The sequence below is a fragment of the Pecten maximus genome, chromosome 6 (assembly GCF_902652985.1).
Source record: "Pecten maximus chromosome 6, xPecMax1.1, whole genome shotgun sequence".
Lineage (NCBI taxonomy): Eukaryota > Metazoa > Mollusca > Bivalvia > Pectinida > Pectinidae > Pecten > Pecten maximus.
This window is the reverse complement of record NC_047020.1, coordinates 40,924,152-40,944,785: the sequence shown is the minus strand read 5'-3', so window position 1 is coordinate 40,944,785 and position 20,634 is coordinate 40,924,152. Positions and strand designations below refer to the sequence as shown.

The following is a 20,634-nucleotide window of genomic DNA, read 5'->3' as shown; positions in this document are numbered from 1 at the left end:
GTCATTTAGGGGAAATATGTGCTTTGTATATATATACATGTATAATTGTTAGTACTTCATAATGTAGCAAACTTTATACTCTTCTGGATTTAGCGACAAAACTGTTAACATGTGAACAATTGATCACATGGTTACCTGAATATGTGTAAACACTATGCATCAAAAATAAATGATACAATCCCTGTATTGTCAATATGAAATTGTAACAAAAACGGATGGTCCAAAACAGCACCCTGCTTGACACAGTAGTATTCCTAATCAATATGTTTTGTTAACACACCTGTGCACAAATGGAACTACCCACTTTTAATATTCCACGAAAAGGTCAACGCGACAGGTCATTCTGGTTTGACTATAACACGCATGATTTATACAAAATCATTGCAAATGAAGACCCCTCGTCTCGTTTTTAACAAAACGTACATTAGTATAACGAATGAAACATGACATCACAGTTCCGCCATTTTGGATTCAAGTGGTACGTTTCAGGAAACAAACCCCGTAAACCGGTCCGGATCTGCTGGTACGCCCTGTTCCATTACGAGTACAGCATATTCGTACCGGTGCAACTGGTACGAACCCGATTTATAAAGGAACGCAAGGTATATAATTACTTACATCACCAGAAGTATATAAAGATGTAAAGTATATATCGTTTTTCTCTTTTAATGGTGGCATCGGTTCAGACCATATGCATATCTTGTATTCCACGTTCTTAAAAAAAAAAAAAAAAAAAAAAAATCAATATCCAAAAGTAGATATTGATTCAACCACTCGACAAAAAATACCTCATGCATGCTGTTTATAATTTATTTTTCCTTGTTTCCTTTCTGATCATTAATGAGAAGGAATAAATTGCGGTATCGTGTTGTTTCATATAAATGCTTCATATTCATATATATCTATAAATACACTGTATGCGTTAAATTCTTTTTAAAGTTGTACAGTTCTTTGTAGGTTGAAAGTGGAATTATGGGATGTGCACATTCTATGAAAGTTGCAAGCAAACCCAGTGTTTCAACGGCAAAGAAGAATTTTGTGACAGATAAACAAAAGCGCATCATAAAGAAAACATGGAAAATGATGTGCAGCAATATAACAGGACATGGTGTGAAGGTTTTTCTTAGGATATTTCAACTCCATCCTCATGTCAAACAACTGTTCCCGTGTAGGGACGTGGAAGGGGAAGATCTGTTACGCGACTCCAATTTCAAAGGACATGCCTCAAGATTCATGCAGGCCGTCGGTGCGGCGGTGGATAACATTGATGACATTGAAGCAGTATTAACGCCATTGCTTTTTGGACTTGGAAGAAATCACATCAAGTTCACCGGTTTCAAGAACGAGTATTTCGACGTCTTTACTGAGGCTATGATGTATACGTGGCACGAAGAATTGCAAGAAAAGTTTAATGACGAGACTAGCCAGGCATGGGCAACTATATTTGAATTCATAATGGGCAACCTGAAAGCAGGGCATTCAGAAGCCTTAGCTAATAGCCAAAGGATTGAAAAGAGCAATATTGAAGAAACAGAATTCATTGGAGTGAATAGTTAATATGTTTCATATCCTTCTAAAGTGATTTTAAAACAATTTCTGACTAATCTATCGTTCAATGGATACCAATTTTCATTAATACAACACACGTTGAAAGCTCGTTTATGAAACCAGAACATTTTTTGCCTGACTTTTCATAGGTATTCCCGTACGTTTGTTTTCGAATTCTCAGGAATAACTTTATTAGACTACTCATAAGAGGTCGGTGGTCGTTCGATATAAATTATCAATACTTGGAGAATTACAGCCCGTTTCAAAATTTCAACGATGGAGGAATTATAGTCCATTTCAATATTTCCATAAAAATACATTCTCTTTGCCTGTTTGCTTCATATTTGGAAAAAATGTGAAAAGTTTAATCATCAACAAAACTGCTATTGTAGATATAGAGTAAATTAGAGTGAGTGGAGTGACGATATCTTAATATAAATGATAATTAAATTTCGTTGGATACCCCAGAATCCTGTATTTTATTGCTATAATTAAAGGAATATCCAAGTATCTTGTTAAAGTTGCTGAAGTTGAACGGGTACTTTCAATATCATTTTTCTGGATATCCTTAATTACTTTGCTGTATTTGTGGTATAAACAGGATACTAGTATAACATACCCCTCGCATAAACTGTAACCTGATCATAGGCGTATTGTTTTAGTTTTCACCTGATCTAAAATGAACAAACCCAACATGTTCGTTAAAATATTGTCTGCATTTGATATTTCGTGAGGCATGAATCTGTCATCATAATTACCTCTGATTCAACATATACTGTGAAATAATTATTTTTCGTGGTTATTTTATGTAAGTTGATTTTATCAAAACTCTTAACCCGCAAATTGATAACGAATGCTTACTGAAAACTATTATCACATTTGATCTCCATTATTACGTTAGAGCAGTGGTGAAATATATATTGATATACTGTCACCAATATTTTCACGAAAACTTCGAAATTTGAACCCCACGCAAATATCTGATTTTGCAGTATGTACTGTAAAATAATAATACAAAAATATTGACAAATCATGATTTTATTCACAGAGAGAGAACAATATAAAATGGACATATATGCGAGATATAAAAAAAGTTCAAGATCAACAAACTTCAACCTATTTACATGCTCCAGTTTAATGCTGTCCCTGAAAAACAAAATATTATTGTTACTTCACACCGATATTTCTATTTTATTTGAAATTGTACAAGAACTATTTGAATAAAGATTATTCTAAATTTAGTTAGTTGCATTTTTTCGGATTTTCGAAACATTTTCAAAAGCTCGACAGATAAATCAAGGATCAATCGAGAGGAAACGTTTTTCAAGTTCGTGGATTTGCCAATATCTTTGCCTGAAATGAAGCTACTTGATTGTTCAATTTCACAGCGAAATTATCAGCATCATACAAGACATTTATTTCTTAACATAAACATAATTAAGTATTTACTGCTATATCTAATAACTGAGCATTTTCACGATTTTTGTTACTTACTGGGCATCCACATTCCTGACAAACGTCACAGACACCGGAGTTCTTCAGCACCGTTGATTGGTAGAACTTTGTCACTTGGTTAGCTGTTTTGAAAGAAAAATAAACGGAGCATTGAAATGATTTAAATAAAAGTCGTTTGTTGAAACGATATGCTAACTTCCATGATAGCCGATTCTCTGTCCGACACTCGTCAACCGGGAACCGTCGGTATTTGCCGTAAACGAATCTTTGACGGAAAGTTACGATGAATCCCGATTGGAACATTATTTAAATTAATATTTACCTACTTTACTAAGTGACTTTTCATACAAAATGTTTTTACTTTCAGGTAAGTTTTTGCAGGATGAGCATCTTATGAAGAAATAATAAAAACTTCTTCGATATAACCAATTCAACAGTTCGGTATTTCTATTCCGATAACACCACTAGGAAGCATTTAAATCGTAAAAAAATTGAATAAGGTACATCTTACAAACATTGTTACTGATTTAACCAATAATGAAAAAAACAAAACAAACAATTCTACACTTTGTTATAAAAATTACAGCGGTCAGAAGAACAGGTAATATTGATGTATTTTTTCTGTCACAGATAGTTCCTTGTTTTATAAAAACAAATCGCGATAATAAGTACTCGCGAAAAACAAGTGATCGATATAATATTTTACACAGACCATATTTAGCATTCCTACAGTATGTTTACAGCATTCTTACAGAATGTTTACAGTCGACTGTATCTTACTTGGTTCGTAGTAGTCGTAGACCCTGATAGGAGCTGGCTGCGACTTAGCGACCTGGTCCGTCCTGAAGGCGTCCATAGTAACACATAGGGGGGTTGGTGTAATCTACATCAATAGAAATGGAGACATACCATAAACATTTATCACAAGAACTTCGACAAAATATCATTGAACAATACGAACATGCTATTACTATATTCGGATTATTTAAACGAATACAAATAGTTATTTGAGGGAAGAATATAAAGCAATCGTCCGCTTCCTAAACAAAAACAAAACAAGACAAAAACAAAATGAAAAAAAAGAAAGAAAATTAAGTCAATTTATTTTGTAAAATTTCCAAAAAAGCAAAGGAAAAATGAAACAAAACCATGGTCATTGGACTGTTTTCATATGACGTCTAAAGCCAAAATTACGGACACGTGATATTGTATTACCTTCATATGCATGCTATCTACTATAAATGCACATTAATGACAAATCGATGGTTAAACTACGATGAATGCCGGAGATCGATTTTCTAATCCATTATAAGTATGCAGGTAACGTGCCATCTACATAACCAAGTGAATTTTCTAAAGATAATCCCTTTTCTCCTCTAATTATACTACTATCGAAGCCAGAAATGTTGCTAAACCCATATTAAAAGATATTTCGTATTGATTGATAATTCGCGTAGTCCGAAATTAATCTATATCGTCATAAATCATTCCTTCAATAACATCATTTAAAATTTGTACAATACAATTATTAGAGCGAATATCTAATTTTGAAATTTCTAAAACGTTAGTACTGGCGTCATTTATGAAACAACCTAAATGTTTGCGCATTACGGTGCCTCACGATATACAATCCAGGAACAAACGTCAAAAGAACGCTGATCTACCGAGTCAAGATGCCACTATGACTCAATTAGAATAGTGGCCCCTATGAATGCAAAGAAATTCTTCTGGTATTTTGGTTTCTACACGAAACTGTATACATGATGTATATCATTCCATGATAAGTCCGTAAATGATACCTACCTCGTCGAAGTACAAAATGACCTTGCGGCTCTCCGTCTCGATTTTCTTCAGAGATGGCAATTTGTCTATGCTCTCGAGGTCTGCAGTGAAACCGGTTGGTACACCAATTTCCTGCACGGCCATACCGCTAGCCCCAGTTTTCAGCCACCTGTCATAAAAATGCTGGAGGCAATCATCACACGCCAACCGGATGTAGATGTACATTTCAATGGCGATTTTATTCAAATGGTAATGGTGTTTCTCTCACTTGTGAGTTCTTACCATTCGGACATACGCATCCGATATTTAATGATTCGAAACAAATACTATTGTAAAAATAAGCCTTTCACAAAAGTGTTTATACACTGGCTTAATGTCGGAGTCCTATAAAGGTTTTTGCGAATCAATAACACATAATGAAATAATATTCACTGACAAATATCTACTGACAACAAAATGTTCAGCACAAGCAATTTGTATGTATTCGATTCAAGTATAAACTTAGTACCAAGAGCAAATGTCAACAAGTATTACCTCCAAAATAACCAGTTTGTATACAATTGTTTACCATTTAAGATACATTTTTGTTCTTCCAAGTGTAAACATTGATATTGGAAAAGGGAAAATGTTTTTTGTACTTCATATAAGGAATAAAATCTCGAAAATGTCATGCAATAAAACGAAAATGACGGACACGTAATGGATGTGTTTACCGAATTCCGCAAATATTCTTTCCTTCTAGGTTTATACTTTTAGAAGAAGAAAAAATGTAACCATCCATGATTTACAGTATTTGAAATAAACGATTGTATTTACTAATTATAACTTCTAAAACTAAAACGAATATTTAAAAAACTTCTTACTTAGTACAAGAGCGGACCTTCAGAGAGTTGATCGTTTCCTCAATAATCGTAACATCAACTTCAAATGACGGTTCCTCTACGTCTTGCTCAACGTTGAAGAACACAGATACCTAGAATAAATGTTACTGCATGTGACAATGTTTAAGGGGACTTAACGGTGAAAGTGGTCACTTATTTTCAATAGAATTCTTAGCATTTAGTTGTTATTTTATACGTTATCAACTAACAAACCTCGACGAGGCCCATTCCACTTCCGGATCCTGTAACAGCAACTTGACTTGGTACAGATGGCAGCTGAAGGAACAAAAACATCAATTTATTTTACGCATGTTAGGATGTTTCATCTCTGCTTGAAAAACCCTATAAACAGCTCCTAGTGATAAAGTTGTTCTCTCTAGACAGAACGTTTTACAGTCTCAATTTGCATTCTCAGATAACATGTAAATGAAAAATTAACTGGCTGTGATACATCGTGTGACAAATATATGACATAACGAAATACCAAATATCTTTTCCAGAGGGAAAAAGAACTTTTTTTCATATTTGGAAGAATTAGATAACATTATCAGTACTAATTCGGACGAAATAGCACTAATATTGCACAAAATATACATACGTTAGGTTTCCATATAAAATCTTTGCATTTCTGTTATCTGTGTTTATTTGATGACTTAAATATGAAAGAGACCAGAGCACTGCATGAAGATATATAATTTTATTTTTATTTCTTTGGTAAACAAAAATAAAAAAATACTTACTTCTAACGATTGAAGAACTAACGCATTCTGTCTGGTAACATTAAACATGTGTGTTACTTGTCCAGCTGTGATTCCGATTTGCATGTCGAAGTGATCAGAATAACCAATACGGGAGAATTCGGACAGAGCTTGTAGTGCCACAACAGTGTCCTAATTTTAAAAATCACAGAATAGCAGCACGGACAATTAAGGATATCCTAATTTGAACTGTGAATATAGGGAATAGCACATTGAACAGTGAATGTAGGTTATAACACATCGAAATGTAAAAAAAAAATAGGGAATAGCACATTGAAATCTGCAAAAAGGACCTAAATAAATGTTAAGGTACAGGAGAGGGGACACTTAACAAAGTATTTAATCAGCTTTTAAATTTTGAATATTGGATGATTTTTAAATAATATTATAAAATAGAACCAATTGTTTCTATTCACATAACAAAATACTTTCACCTTCATCTGATACAAACAATCATTATCTAATTATTCTGCTCTTGCTGTCAAAATTAAAATTCAACTGCAGTTTCCTTCCTGATATGGGTAGATGCTCACCTGGGTAGATGAAAATCCACCGTTTGGATTTCTTTGCTTTGTAATCCATTTCATGAAAGGGATACCTTCTGAAAACTGACTGTTTTGAGCAAAGACCATGAGGCCGTATGAGGTCATTTCAATGTCAACAGGCTTGGACTGTTGATGGGGTGGTGACCAGTAATGACTTGATGTTGGCCTGGCTGATTCTGGTTCGTGCCAGTGAGTCATACCATCTGTGAAAAACATTGTTGTAAGTCTAGTGATGCATCATATCTAATACTGTCGTTTTCTGGTTGAATAAATTGCAAGTTCTGAAATAGAATGTGTGTCATTTGCTACGTTTTACATGTAGATTTCCTTTTCTAGATGGTACCATTCCTGCTTCACCATCCAAAATTGTTTTCATGTCACAGTTAGTTCGATAGCATAGGGATTGTTCCTGATATCCAAATTTCCATTATAAACATCTTATAAACGCCAACTGTTGACGGGGGAAAACTTAGTCATGGCATTTGACGAGAACTGTTGGAAAGTTTTATGATTGTCACCAGATGACGTAAATCAATTTCAATGAGCATAGTATTGACAGATTCACAGCAACGTTGCTTATTCAACAATTATTGATCACTACCTAATGCCACCTCACTGACATCAATAGCAATATGCTAACAAAAGGCCAATTGGAGAGGACACTCCAACACGATCACATTATCACGCCTTATTGAACGAATGCAAAATAAACATATTGTTAATTTTGCAATAATGTCTGTCTGTACCTTATGTTTTGGTTATATAGTGCCATAATAAAAGAACATTCAAGATATCTACGATTCGTTGTATATATGTGGTACAATAACAGTCACTTGGAGACCTGGCGAATTTATTACCTTACAGAGGGGGATAGAAGAAAAATTCGAAGAAAAAAATCTAAATTCAAGTTTCATTTTCGCGTGTACGTTAACAAATCATCGCTTTCCTAGAAACAACTCACTGTCAAAACGAAATAATTTCAGGCATGCATGACCATATAAGATATCAGGTTCTCTATATAATTAAAAGTTTAGTCAATTGACCACAAACCTTTTCTGATTGCAGATGCCATGAGCTTGTGGAAGACTGATCCAGAGGCTGAGCTTTGTGCTAATGTTAAAGCGTAAGTGCAAATCGCTAGGCCATAGGTGTCAGTCATATGCACCACTTCTCCCTCTAGGTACGACTTCGCCTTATTGGCAGCTGATTGGATCCTAAGGTGCACCCCCTGTTTAGAAAAAAAAAATACCGGTCCAAATGTAGCATTCAGAATTTATAATTTTTCATCCTAACACATTGTTCTATGCGATTTCAAATGCATCCATATGGACCAAATGGTTAAAAAAAACCTACATACTATAAAGATTCGGTCACATAATTGACGCATAATTGAATTCAAACAGATTAACGAGATGTTGAATTGGCGCATTCATAATACTTGTCGTAGAAAACAATATACAGAACTTACAATTAACGCAATTGTAATTTAACGGCATTCTTCGAGTGCAAACAGTTAATAGTCTTACCGCTAAAATATATACGTTTATACTCTATGTTATATTACGGGACACATACATTTGTATATGTGCCAGGCATTCTACTTAGATATTACTTACACCTTGCAAGTCATTGTTCTCCATTAAGGCAATAAGAACGAAGGCGGTCAAAGAGGCTCCAGAAGCGGACCCACCCTAAATATGAGACAGATGAAATAATTGAGTGTTTTTATGAAAAGTATTGTTATTGTAAAGGATTAGTTCTCAATTAGCTCTATTTTTTCGCTCGTTTCAAGGATTGCGTTAATTTGAGAAAAGTAGACAAATCATATCACTCAGAAAATTTTCATGCATATTTAATAACAATCTCGAACAAATGAAAACAATTAGACTTTTACATTATGTGTGGACCAACAATGTAAGCGCGAGATTTTCTATTTTTAAATAGCTGCTTGATAAAGGGTATCGCATTTGTAACATAATTGGGATCAATTTTGTACTTCTTTATTAATTTCAATAACAGAGCATCTCCAGATGTGGTTACGTCATCATACGACATACCTGCATATTTTTATGAATAATACGGCCAGGCTCGGGGAATGAACCATTGGCAGCCTGGCGGTTTATCATCCAATCAATAGCTCTTGTTACAGTTTCGTCGTCGATAAAGATATGACGTTTTGCCTGGTGGAATGACTTAGCCACAAAGGCCGTCAACCACATGCTACCTGAAGGATCTTGGTCTCCAAACGCACTGAATGACCCGTCCGTGTGTTGGTAAGTCAGTTCTCGTTGGTATCCTTCAAGCAATGATATCCAAATGTGTAATCACGTTTATGTTCAAACAAATTGTATAATAAATGAAGTAAGGCTGTTTAAAAGAAATGTTCCTCAATTTTCAGGGAGAGAATAGCATCGTAAAATATAGGTTTATAGTTTGTTTGTTTGTTTTTGTTTAACGTCCTATTAACAGCCAGGGTCATTTAAGGACGTGCCAGGTTTTGGAGGTAGAGGAAAGCCGGAGTACCCGGAGAAAAACCACCGGCCTACGGTCAGCACCTGGCAACTGCCCCACGTAGGTTTCGAACTCGCAACCCAGAGGTGGAGAGCTAGTGATAAAGTGTCGGGAGACCTTAACCACTCGGCCACCGCGGCCCCTTAGGTTTATAGTATTTGCTTCTGATAAAACCGCAAATATTTTAATCAACGATGAAAACAACCTTTACATAAATTGGTTTGAATTATAAATTCAGTGTTTAGAAGGAAAAGGGACTCTTTGTTTCTGAAATATTGAGCTATAGAAGAATGAAATTTGTATAGAGTATATTAGTACCAACTTGTGAAAAAATATTAGAGGTATAAGAGCTCTCCTTATTTAGTTATATGAAATTTATTATTTCAACACAGAGCAATCAACCAATATAACTTAAATAGATGGCTTCATAAGAAGTAGAAGAAATTATTGATCTTTTCGAATGATTGAACGCTAGATTTTGATGACAGCACATTCATGATAATATAAATATATTATTATATGATGATAGGTTTTGATGTATCAGATGTAAAATTGAAAGGCATAAAGGCTTAAGTTTACTGAATGAATATTGAACAGAAATTTAAAGCGTAATACTTCTTTTTTGATAATTGATCGATAAACATAAGAATACGTTAGGTGTGCAGTTTATATAGTAATATCTGAGAACGGGACATTTAAAAGATGTACATGATTGACATTGACATTAAACAATGAAACCTTTCTCCATGAAGCTGATCGCTTTGTCTTCGACGCTTGATGTCAACTGGTGCGTATCGGTGAGATAGTTTGTAACAAACACATCAGGCGCGAAACCCAGCATCGTCTGTTCTCCACATCCGGTCGGCATGCGCAGAAGCTTATCCAATCCATTGATCGTTGGTCCCATTAAATCACCTGATGGCAATAGAGTAGCACGTATTCGTAAATGGGAAGAACTTTTATATCTTCACATATTTGTATTGTTAGAATCACTCGAGTACGTTTATATGTTTTGTCATTAAAACCGATTTTGAACTACCTTTTCGTTCAGTAATCACCATACTGGTTCTCTCGTTCTGAAAATGTGACACAGTAGATATTATAAATGGCAGGTATCGTGGATGAGGCAGAAGACGCTTACCCCTGCGTAACATATGACATACGTTTCCTTGTATTATTTTAAAGGGGTCTCTTCTTAAGGTCTAAATTTTGTTTATATTTTGCCTCGTTTTATTTATTTATTTAGTTATCTATTCATTTATTCATTGTTTATTTCAAATAGCGGAAAACTTACCAATGGCCGAGACACGCACTCTCTGTGACCCGGCGACAACTCCCGCCGGCATCGTGACATCAACAGTCTCCGCAAAGTGGATTTTATGTTTCAGGTCAATAAGCATCGGTATGTTGTACTCTTTCGGAACACCTTCAGGCTAATTAAGATACAAATATAACACATCTTTTGGTTACATCGGATTTTAGCAAATACACCAGCAAAACTGGTCTTGCTTACTTTCAATTTAAACATATGAGCACATGTAATATACCACCATAGGGATTATAACGCACAGTACAAATATTTGCGAGGTAGTTATTTAGGCATCATATTCAATGACCGTGAGGTAAGCGAAATTGAATACCCCGCTAATATTATCAGCTATACAGTATGCTACATGTGACTATATAAATGCCATGATGCTGAATACGCCCATTAGTCAACAAGAAAAAGAAAACTACTATAAAACATTTTACATTGTTTTGCTCGTTTCCATTTTTATTGTACAAAAGATACAAAATAAAATAAATTTTCGTATCGATCATCTTAGCAAATAGGCTACTAAAACCTAGAATAGGACAAAAACCTGAAAATATGAACATCTAACCTCGATCAGGAGCTGCCGTCTAACGGCGTCTGCGGCCAAGGTGGACTGGGCTTTCACATTGATGCTGGCAGATCCCAGGCCGGAAGGAACCACGGGGAAGAACACAGACTTTGATCCACCGGCCGTAACCTAACAAGATAAAAGAGGTTGACCTGAATGCTTCCGGAGATCATTCGTTTGTTAAATATCAAAGAAAAGAAACATAGTTAAAATGATTATTTTGATACATTTAAATGATGTTAGCATAAGAGCGATATATTGATATTGCTTATCATCGTATGACATTGTTATCATGATGAATATATTGAACATAACACATTTAAATGACGTAAATGGTATACACTATATATTACTTATTACTAACATGGACGGTTTTCCTCATTGTCTGGGATGCGTACGACTCGGCGCCTTGTGTATCAAACACGACATTTACCAAATCATCGCTCTTTTCTAACGTCACCACCACCTAGTATGTAAGAAAATGCATAATTATGTTTAAATACAACATTCCGAAAGGAAATTGAAAGCCGTTAACTTAGTTAGCGTTGAAATAATTCCTGGTATTCATTTAGATTACGACAGCAAACTTTCGGCGTTTAAATGATGAGAATACCAACAGAGAAAACCAAGGTACAATTGGAGCGATAAATTAATATCAAAAGTCTTTTAATTGTTCCATAATGAGAAGACACATGAGAGAAAAAGACCCCAGGAAGCCCAACTTTAAGTCAACCAAGAGATCGCCACGCTGTTCCTTAGAAAATGTTGCCAAAATCAATCTTGTCCTGTAGAGGGGGATAGAAATGATATTGAAGACGGAAAATTGCTAATTTACTCAAATGAAATAGGAACATTTAAACACTGACGCATTCACATTTTCACAATAATGATACGTTCTGAAGCCGTATCTAATTTTGTAAAAAGCACTGTTTCGGGGCCATTGAAATTATTGCCCATTACACAATGATTTTTGTTCATAATAAATTAAGGTTTATTGCGTATGCTATCACTAAGGAATTGTCAAAAAGATAAAACAATTGTGAATAATATGGTCCGTTTCAAAATTGCAACAAATTTTATTACCAACATTACCAATATATTAAAATGTTTGTCGTTGGGAAATTGTTAGCTAACAAAGAACGTATGATCTATATACAAAAGATTCTAAAGAATATAAGACATACGTACATCCATATCCATTGTCATGTAATTGAACACATTGGCCTGTAATACAAGCTGCTCTCCCCTTACAACGGAGTAAGGCAATGTCAGGCTGACAAAGAATGGCCGGAAGGCTTCAACCTATAAAATATACAGGCGCCCAATGAGTACGTTTTGGTGAATGGAGAAATAGGTAAGGTGATGGAAGGAGGCTTGTCATTACATCATCATGAAAATATCATCTTCCATACTTTTTGCCTTAAGAAGCCCTTTTTCGTATTAAAGCAGTATAACAGTTAAATACTCCCCGTAACCCAACAGCTATTTCCTACGCATTTGTATTTTGGTACATTTTTCCTTATTGTTTGCCGAAAGGTGACTGCATCAACTAAGCAAGATATAAACCGTATTTGGTATCAGCCACGGAAACATTCTACTTGAAAATAAAAACATATGTGCAAACAAGACAATTTCTTGACATTAATGAGTGGATGCCATTTTTCAGATGCTGAATATGAAACTTCGAGTCATTTGTACTTGATCAATATTAGCTGTGAAGAATGTAATTTTTAGAGGATCTAATGTTTCTTCTATTTCCCATGATCAGATGAAATCGCGAAAATTCCATGCATTTGCACCGAACGTTTCAGAAGCATAGCCTGTTTACTAGTCTCCGAATTTAGTTTTGAAACTTTTTGAAAAAAAAAGTGAAAGTTTTAACGATTAAAATTGAGAATCTTAACGTGAACATAACGTGCTGTATATTTGACTGATCTGTTTTGACAGAAACTTACCTTGGTTGTTGTGGGAGCGATCCCCAAACCACTTTGGGTGTGGACAGCAAAGGCGCTAGCTACCCATGAGGTAATCGTATCTGGAACTGTGGCAGCTATGCTCACATGACCGTCAGCTCTACAGAGGTAAAAAAAACGAAATGTCCAATATATAATTATCGTTTGTTAGATATTTACAAACAAAACGTGATCAAAGAAGAAAATTGTTGCCTTAAAAGTATCTAAACGCAGACACCATAGATACCGGGAACTTTTGACTTAATACAATTTCTTAAGAATCAAAACCCATAAATTCAAAATAATGTTAAATATTCACTTTAAAGGAAATTAACGTAGGTATACCTCATATGCGTGAGCGAATTTTTACTAAAACCTATTTTTTCATCGAATTATTTTAATATACAAATAATTGAAAAATCTAGTCAATCGTTAACTTATTGATGAAATACAAAGCAAATAGCATTGAACAGGCCATATTACATAAGATGCAGGCTGTACGTAGGAAGCATAGCATTAGAAAAGCACAGAGAAAAGAATCTACTATATCAACATCGTGGGAATGCTGGGGAAATGTTGTGATGTATAGTTTAAAGCGAAAATATCCACAGATGCCAGGAAAAGCTAGGTAATGTACACGCAAATCATATCTTGTCAATGAAATAAAAGCAGGGGATTGATGGCAATCTCCATATACATTTGTTCAACACTGTTGGAATTTGTTATCACTTCGAAACATCAAAACGAAAAGTGTAATATTCTCCTCATACCTACCTAATGATAAAAATGACTTAAAATTACGCTGATTCTGTCATTTGATTTCTATCAGTTATATGCTGGAAGTTTTTTTTTTTAACTTTTGACTTCTGAATGGCACTTTTCGACCTGAAAAATGACGCCGTTTTGTTAAAGTAAAACGGCACTTTTTTCACTTTTTCGCCCCACAAAATCCACTGTTTTTTTTCTCGAAATTAGCAATAGATTCACGTTTACATCATTCATAGTTTGACATCATAAGTGCAACGTTAGAGATTGTCGGTCGGAATTTCATTAATGAAGTCCAAGAACTAATCCAATAGTAGACAGTAATCTAAGAAATTTACTAATTTTCGGTTGCCGTACGACGTACTGGATAGCGCGTTCGCCATCCACGATGTATATTCACTAGTACACGATTTCCGAAAAATGTCACGGTTTTCTCTCTTATTGTTTATTATAAGCGGCTTAGTAACAGATAGCAAAAAGCCACAGTTATTTACAATGTCACAAAATCCCAAAACAATAACCAAAACTAGTCCAATTATATATAGAAGCAAAAGCGGGAAAAGTGAAAACAAAACAAAACCCTTTCAACAAGGAGTAACACAGCCATGAAGGATACATATTAATTATTCTGCCTTCTAACATATTTATTCGTGATCAGGCTATATTTAGTTAGCACATTTCGTTGGTATAGCTATAAATTTATCGATAAAATGTTATTACGTATTAATTGTCAGCAAAAGTTACCCGACAGATTTATTGAGCCAGAGCCACGTTTCAGGGAAATTGGAGCGAATTGTCTCCACTTCTTTAAGCAAAGATGATCCAAACATTCCGGCAGCAGTTGGGAAACCGTTTGCCGCAACACCAGGAGCCGCTGTGGGATACGCGTCTTAAAAGAAATAAAACATTTAGCAATCCTACTAGGGTACTTAAAGTTAAAAGAACAGAGACAAAATTGTATCACTTTTTTCAAACAAACACGTTTTCGGTTCAGCAAGGTATACATCCACTAAAAGTCATCATATCATCGACATATGAAGTGTTGCTATCAGTCGTTACTATACGGCTGGTTTGGTGGATTCCGGAATCACCCGAGGGGGATGAATCCGGGGGGTTCTGATACCCGTGGTACATTTGTCTTTGGAAGTAGGCAAGTGTCGATACTACTCTTTTCGCAATTGTAACTGCTTATATTAGGTCTGAACTGCAATGTTTTCGGTTTCAATAGAACCCTAGTACTAGCAATGCAATTTATTGAGTGATCTTTTAAGTTTGCAGCCGAGTGAAATTTAACGTAGAGAGAATTGAGATATAGTATATGTCTTTCCACTGTTCAACGCCTAATCCACGGATCACAGAAAATCTTCAAAAGTATGAAAGTATGCAGAGAGATTATTGACAAAGGCGTGTAATGAGAAAAGTGCATACAAGGTCTTTTTTGTTTACACCGAAGTGATAGAAAGAAAAACAGAACCACTACAGTTATGATATAAAGACATTCAGTCCTCAGGACGACTTTTGCTATAAATAGATTGTCTCAACAAAAGCACCATTCGATTCTCGGCTGTATGAATTAGCTACGATTGTTTTTTTTTTGTCGTCTAGAAATTTTAACGTACATTTGTATATCAATTTCCTAGAAAAAAAAAAAGTTTTACACGACGGTTTTATTTAGTCAGAGCCATGTTTCTGGGATATTGTTGCGAATTGTCTACATTTCCTTAAGCTCAGATGACCCCAATATACCACCAGAGTACGCACCGCTAGCCATACCAGCGTCGGCTGAAGGTATTCCGGTAAGAGCTGGGGAAATGTCAAGAACCGCCGTCGTGGGATCTTAGAACAAATAGAACATCTAGCATTCCTACTAAATACAATGATAAGCGCATGATGGAATCACCCTAGGGTAGCAAATGACAGGGGGACAGCAGAAGTCAACTCTAATCTTTCAGAAGAGAAGGATGTTAACATTTTGTTTATAGTTATGGTTTATATACTTTTTTAGTTTTAACAGACATTGTATCTTATTGTCAAATAACAAGACAAAGGGATTGGTTACAAGTTATTTCAACTTATGCAACGCCCTCTTCCCTAGATGTTTAACTGTCTGTATTAGGTCGGAAAGACTATCGGTTCAGTTTTAAAGTTTTATTAAAGTGTCAAACAAAAAGACTGCCGTTGTACTTTTTTATATTATAGCTAAGTTATCTATTGTACCTATGCAGCTACAGGTAAACAAGTAATCTTTAACGTCATAGTGGTGATATTGATCTAATCAACGGACCATTATCCATTTGATATATCTTTCATTTTAATGAAGTATAACAGGTTTAAAAGGTTGATCTGTTTGGTATTTGATAATGTATGATAGTCATTTGTGCACAAGCGCCAAAAGCAGAAAGCAGATGAAAACATAAAGGGCTTATAAATAGAAAGCTCAAATAAAATCTTTCAAAATGAGTGTTAAAGACGCCCTATCCTTCTATTTGCGCAATAACTGAATTAAATAATACGGTCTAATGACTTAACATATCTGTTTCATTTTATACCGAATAGTTTAAAAGGCAATATTCGAGTCAGTCTCCCTTTGAGAGCTCTTCAAAAGGAGATAAAATACACTTCCGATTTGCCACTTGGTAGGGCCAAAACAATAGTTTATATACTGTGAATACCGGATGCAGGGGTTCAGTAGAAGTGAAAAATATTAGCTTGATGCATTTCAGACTTGCTTAACAGTTTTACTTTAGATGAAGTTAAAGACATCTTACGCACAGAGAGTTAAACAATATCGATAATTTCATCTTGATAACCCGGTCCACAAAACAATATTGCAAATGATGGGTAAATATTATAGCAAACCGCGAATTTGCCGGTAAACGCCAGTTTATGGTAGTCCTACACCCCGTGTTGGCGCTACTTCTCCCTACAAAAGATGGTTGGATTTCAGGGGAGATAACTCCCGCGGAAAGCGCAAGTCAGAACACGGAAATTGCGTATTGAGTCAGAACTATATTTCTGGGAATATATTCCACCTGTGGCATGGACAGAATATTCCCAATATTACTTAGCCAATATGATGTCAGCACCCTGGTGATTACTCTGCCATACCCATTCTCTCCGACGCCATCTTATCAGTACATATTGTATAAATCATTGTCTATGGTTATAGTTTTCTTATAAATTGATATTCAATTGATCATATTCCATGACTTAGCCCATACTCAAAAATAGCAAAAAATGGAATCCACTGAAAATATCAACTTGTAATGTTTCCAGCCTGTCCAGCTATCAAGTGATTTAATCGTGCAAAGCGTGATCTAACTAAGACGGGACCTCGCGTGATTGTTTGCTAATGTGGTATTAGGAAAAAAACTGCATTCTCTCGCTCTGAATAAATGAGTTGAACCTGACGGACGATAACCAAAGCCACCGTTGTGTTATAATGGCAAAAACGTTTTGTATGAAACAAAAATTACCTAACAGTATTATTAAGCCATAGCCACGTTTCTGGAAACTTGGAGCGAATTGTCGCAACCTCTTTCAACACAGAGGGTCCTGTCGAACCTTGCCCAGGCACTGCAGTAGCCATATTGCCAAACGGAGGAAAGGTAGGAAAGGTTGTGAGGTCTTGAAACAAATAAAAGTTACCACGTTGATATAGCGCATGTAACTGGCTGGCCAAGTTATTAGTGTCCCAAATTGTAGTCAACCTAAGACGGCCCAGTTTGATTCAACAATCGAAGTCTTTTTCAACTATACGCTTAGATCAGAATAAATGTGTTACTACCAATACTTCATGGGAAATCTGATTTTGATTGGATTTTCAAATACTATCAATGATAATAATGATTTCTCAATGCGATAAAATATTCTTGAAATGGTTATTTGCATTGCATTGGGATTTTTCTTATACGAAATGGGTGTCATTTTTTCTTGAACCACATGTTATCATTTTAGTTTATTCACCCAAAGAAATAAGATGTAAATTTGAGTTTTGCAACAGTAATGACAAAAATATTGTATCTGTAAATTAAAACGCTGATTGGTGACATGAAATTACGAATTAATACATTCATTATAAGTGAAAGTACAGCATTTTCCAATACAACTTTTCTAGGAGCATAAGTCGAAAAATGCATGTAAAACAAACTGCATCATATCATACTACAGTTTCGTCATCTAAGGTTTTCAGTGATGACAGGATCACAGTGTTAAAATCAAGAGGAGTAGTTAAAAAAAGCAACAAAATACAGCAACAACAACAACATCAACAACAAAGTGAAAACAAAACCACGAACACATGTTAATAGGTCAAAACTATTTCTCGGTTGTTTTCATCATTACTGAATACATTTTGATGATTTCTGTCGTCCTGTCACAGACGGTGTTTGCGTGAATACCGTTAAAACAAGGGTATCCCATGCCGATTCCTGATCCAAATCAATAGCGTGTGTGTCATCCCCTGGCATCAGTCGCTGCTGTTATATTCCTTAACACTGACCCCATCAAGGTGTTTATTGCCCTTTGAGGGATATCATCTAACTCCCGAATATGGGCCTGCGTGAGTTGAGCCAGAAAGTTACGACAAACCCTAGACACATGGGGCCTCGCGATGTCCTGCTGCAACGTAAGATTACGTTGATGGATAAGAGGAAGAACGTGTGGTCTCAAGACCTGATCCCGATATCTTACTGCTGTAAGATTACCATGGATAACCACGAGAGATGTTTATACGCCTTGATACATCCCTACCCATACCATACCAGGCCTTCCCCTGAATCTATTACATTCCGTTACGCTTTCGTCAGAATATCGCTCACAACGACGTCAAAAACACGTTATCGTCAATCTGACATGAAAAGCGTAAAGCGAGACTCGTAAGTGAACAACACACGTCTTCATTGGGCCAAACGAAACAAATTAGGTGCATGTGCATGCAGTGTTAAAAATAAATAAATAAATAAATAAATAAATAAAAAACTGCATTCAACATTGGCATTGGCGTTGCCACTGCGTAAGTGGTGGACCAACATAGGGACGTCGTGGCTTTAAATAAAACTCCCGCAAACGATTCCTAACCGTTCTTAGACACACTGGCCGACCATGAGTGCCGACAAATTGACGTGCCGACTCTGTCGCCGTCTGAAATCGACTACGGATGTGCGAGAGACGTATGTCTCTATCTTGAGGTCGCGACGTAATGTCCTTGGACAGTCACCCAATCTCACTGTAACTCTGAGACGCCATACTAAACGGGATATTGTTGTCTCATTTACAACATATTGCTACGCGTCACGACGTTACGAATACCCAATGCATTATCAGAGCAATGGCCCTACCCCTATCGAGAACCCAACTTCACTTAATTGCGGCATTTCGCTGTGCAATCGCTTCGAAACGAAATGTTGTGTAACTGATCTGTATTGTTCTGAAGTTGGATTTGTAATGATTTACCAGCACATATGGTCCAAAAGTACCGCAAATGCAAGCTTTCTAGAAAAATCTGCTGAAAACATGCAGCGTTGAGCGAGGTCACGGTCGACTAAATTTTAACTGAAGAACATTTTTACAGTGCACTGAAGTAGCTCAGTGTGAAATTTGATTTAATTTTGACTACGTATTATATTAGAAAAATCGAACTTGCGTTTCTTTTTTCCGTTAGTATACTTGTAGTCAGTAGGTAATGTTGTCGGCTTCCTCAACTCTCATCAACTAAAGACAGTCTGGTTCCAGTCGACATTCGAAATCGTAAATACGTACATGATTTCCTCTCCTCCCATGATGTAGACAACTAAACGCTTAGATTCAGGTAAACTATGTTATCATCACAGCCGTGAAGCTTTTAAACTAAATTCATTACTTCAATGCATGATGAATGAGATAGCCACCTTTCTATTAAAGTTTTCATGTATCTCTTTTCTATTTGGGAGCCTGAAGTTGGTTCCGAGTTCCGAGTTCCGAGTTCCGTTTAAGAAAACCGGAACTAGGAACCAGTTCGGAGTTCCGTTTAAGTAAAACGGAACTGGGAATCAGTTCCGAGTTCCGTTTAAGAAAAACTGAAATACTATGAATTAGCTTTATTGATTAAGGTCCCAGTTCCGAGTTCCGGTTAAGAAAAACTGAAATACTATGTATTAGCTTTATTGATTAATGTCCCAGTTCTCGGAACCAACTTCAGGCTCCCTTTTATTTCGTGGTTGGGTTCATTTTGATATGAAATGTTTTTGTCTCTATTTTAACTCTTTTGTAACAAAATCAATGGAAACTTATTACGTAAATTTTGATACAACAATATTTACATTTCCCATGTGTGTTCGTTATATAACCATACTAACGAAAACATCGTTAAGTATGTAAACATCAAATTTGACGCGTAGGAATACATTTGTTCATTTATCAGGCCAAGCCGGACCGGTGCACACACATGCGCAATTAGTGTGAATGCATTTTTTTTAAACAAATATTTGAAATTTCTGTAAAAAAAATACAGTTTACACTCAAGTAATAAAAAAGAAGTTTTCCTTAATTACTTCGAACACGCCAGGGGTCGTAAA

The 20,634-nt window shown here is 35.7% G+C and overlaps 2 protein-coding genes across 2 annotated transcripts in view; one reads left to right on the top strand and one right to left on the bottom strand.

The window, feature by feature from the left end:
* The first annotated feature begins 443 nt into the window (after window positions 1-443).
* On the top strand, window positions 444-1,557 carry LOC117330187 (neuroglobin-like). The gene is made up of 2 exons (XM_033888410.1): window positions 444-602; window positions 958-1,557. Exons 1-2 carry the CDS (start codon window positions 444-446, stop codon window positions 1,555-1,557), a joined length of 759 nt encoding a protein of 252 aa, XP_033744301.1.
* A 1,013-nt stretch (window positions 1,558-2,570) lies between these two features.
* LOC117329794 (CD109 antigen-like) overlaps window positions 2,571-20,634 on the bottom strand; it is a 35,634-nt gene continuing 17,570 nt past the window's right edge. Inside the window, exons 18-35 of the mRNA XM_033887943.1 lie at window positions 14,825-14,969; window positions 13,319-13,436; window positions 12,552-12,665; window positions 11,728-11,829; window positions 11,364-11,492; window positions 10,775-10,913; window positions 10,219-10,395; window positions 9,027-9,265; window positions 8,586-8,660; window positions 8,020-8,197; window positions 6,958-7,172; window positions 6,407-6,556; window positions 5,880-5,942; window positions 5,649-5,758; window positions 4,807-4,954; window positions 3,784-3,886; window positions 3,043-3,125; window positions 2,571-2,694 (exon numbers count right to left, since the gene is read on the bottom strand). Of these exons, the coding sequence (XP_033743834.1) occupies window positions 2,683-2,694; window positions 3,043-3,125; window positions 3,784-3,886; window positions 4,807-4,954; window positions 5,649-5,758; window positions 5,880-5,942; window positions 6,407-6,556; window positions 6,958-7,172; window positions 8,020-8,197; window positions 8,586-8,660; window positions 9,027-9,265; window positions 10,219-10,395; window positions 10,775-10,913; window positions 11,364-11,492; window positions 11,728-11,829; window positions 12,552-12,665; window positions 13,319-13,436; window positions 14,825-14,969 (2,300 nt within the window). The 3' untranslated portion in view covers window positions 2,571-2,682. The remainder of the gene's footprint in view (window positions 2,695-3,042; window positions 3,126-3,783; window positions 3,887-4,806; window positions 4,955-5,648; window positions 5,759-5,879; window positions 5,943-6,406; window positions 6,557-6,957; window positions 7,173-8,019; window positions 8,198-8,585; window positions 8,661-9,026; window positions 9,266-10,218; window positions 10,396-10,774; window positions 10,914-11,363; window positions 11,493-11,727; window positions 11,830-12,551; window positions 12,666-13,318; window positions 13,437-14,824; window positions 14,970-20,634) is intronic.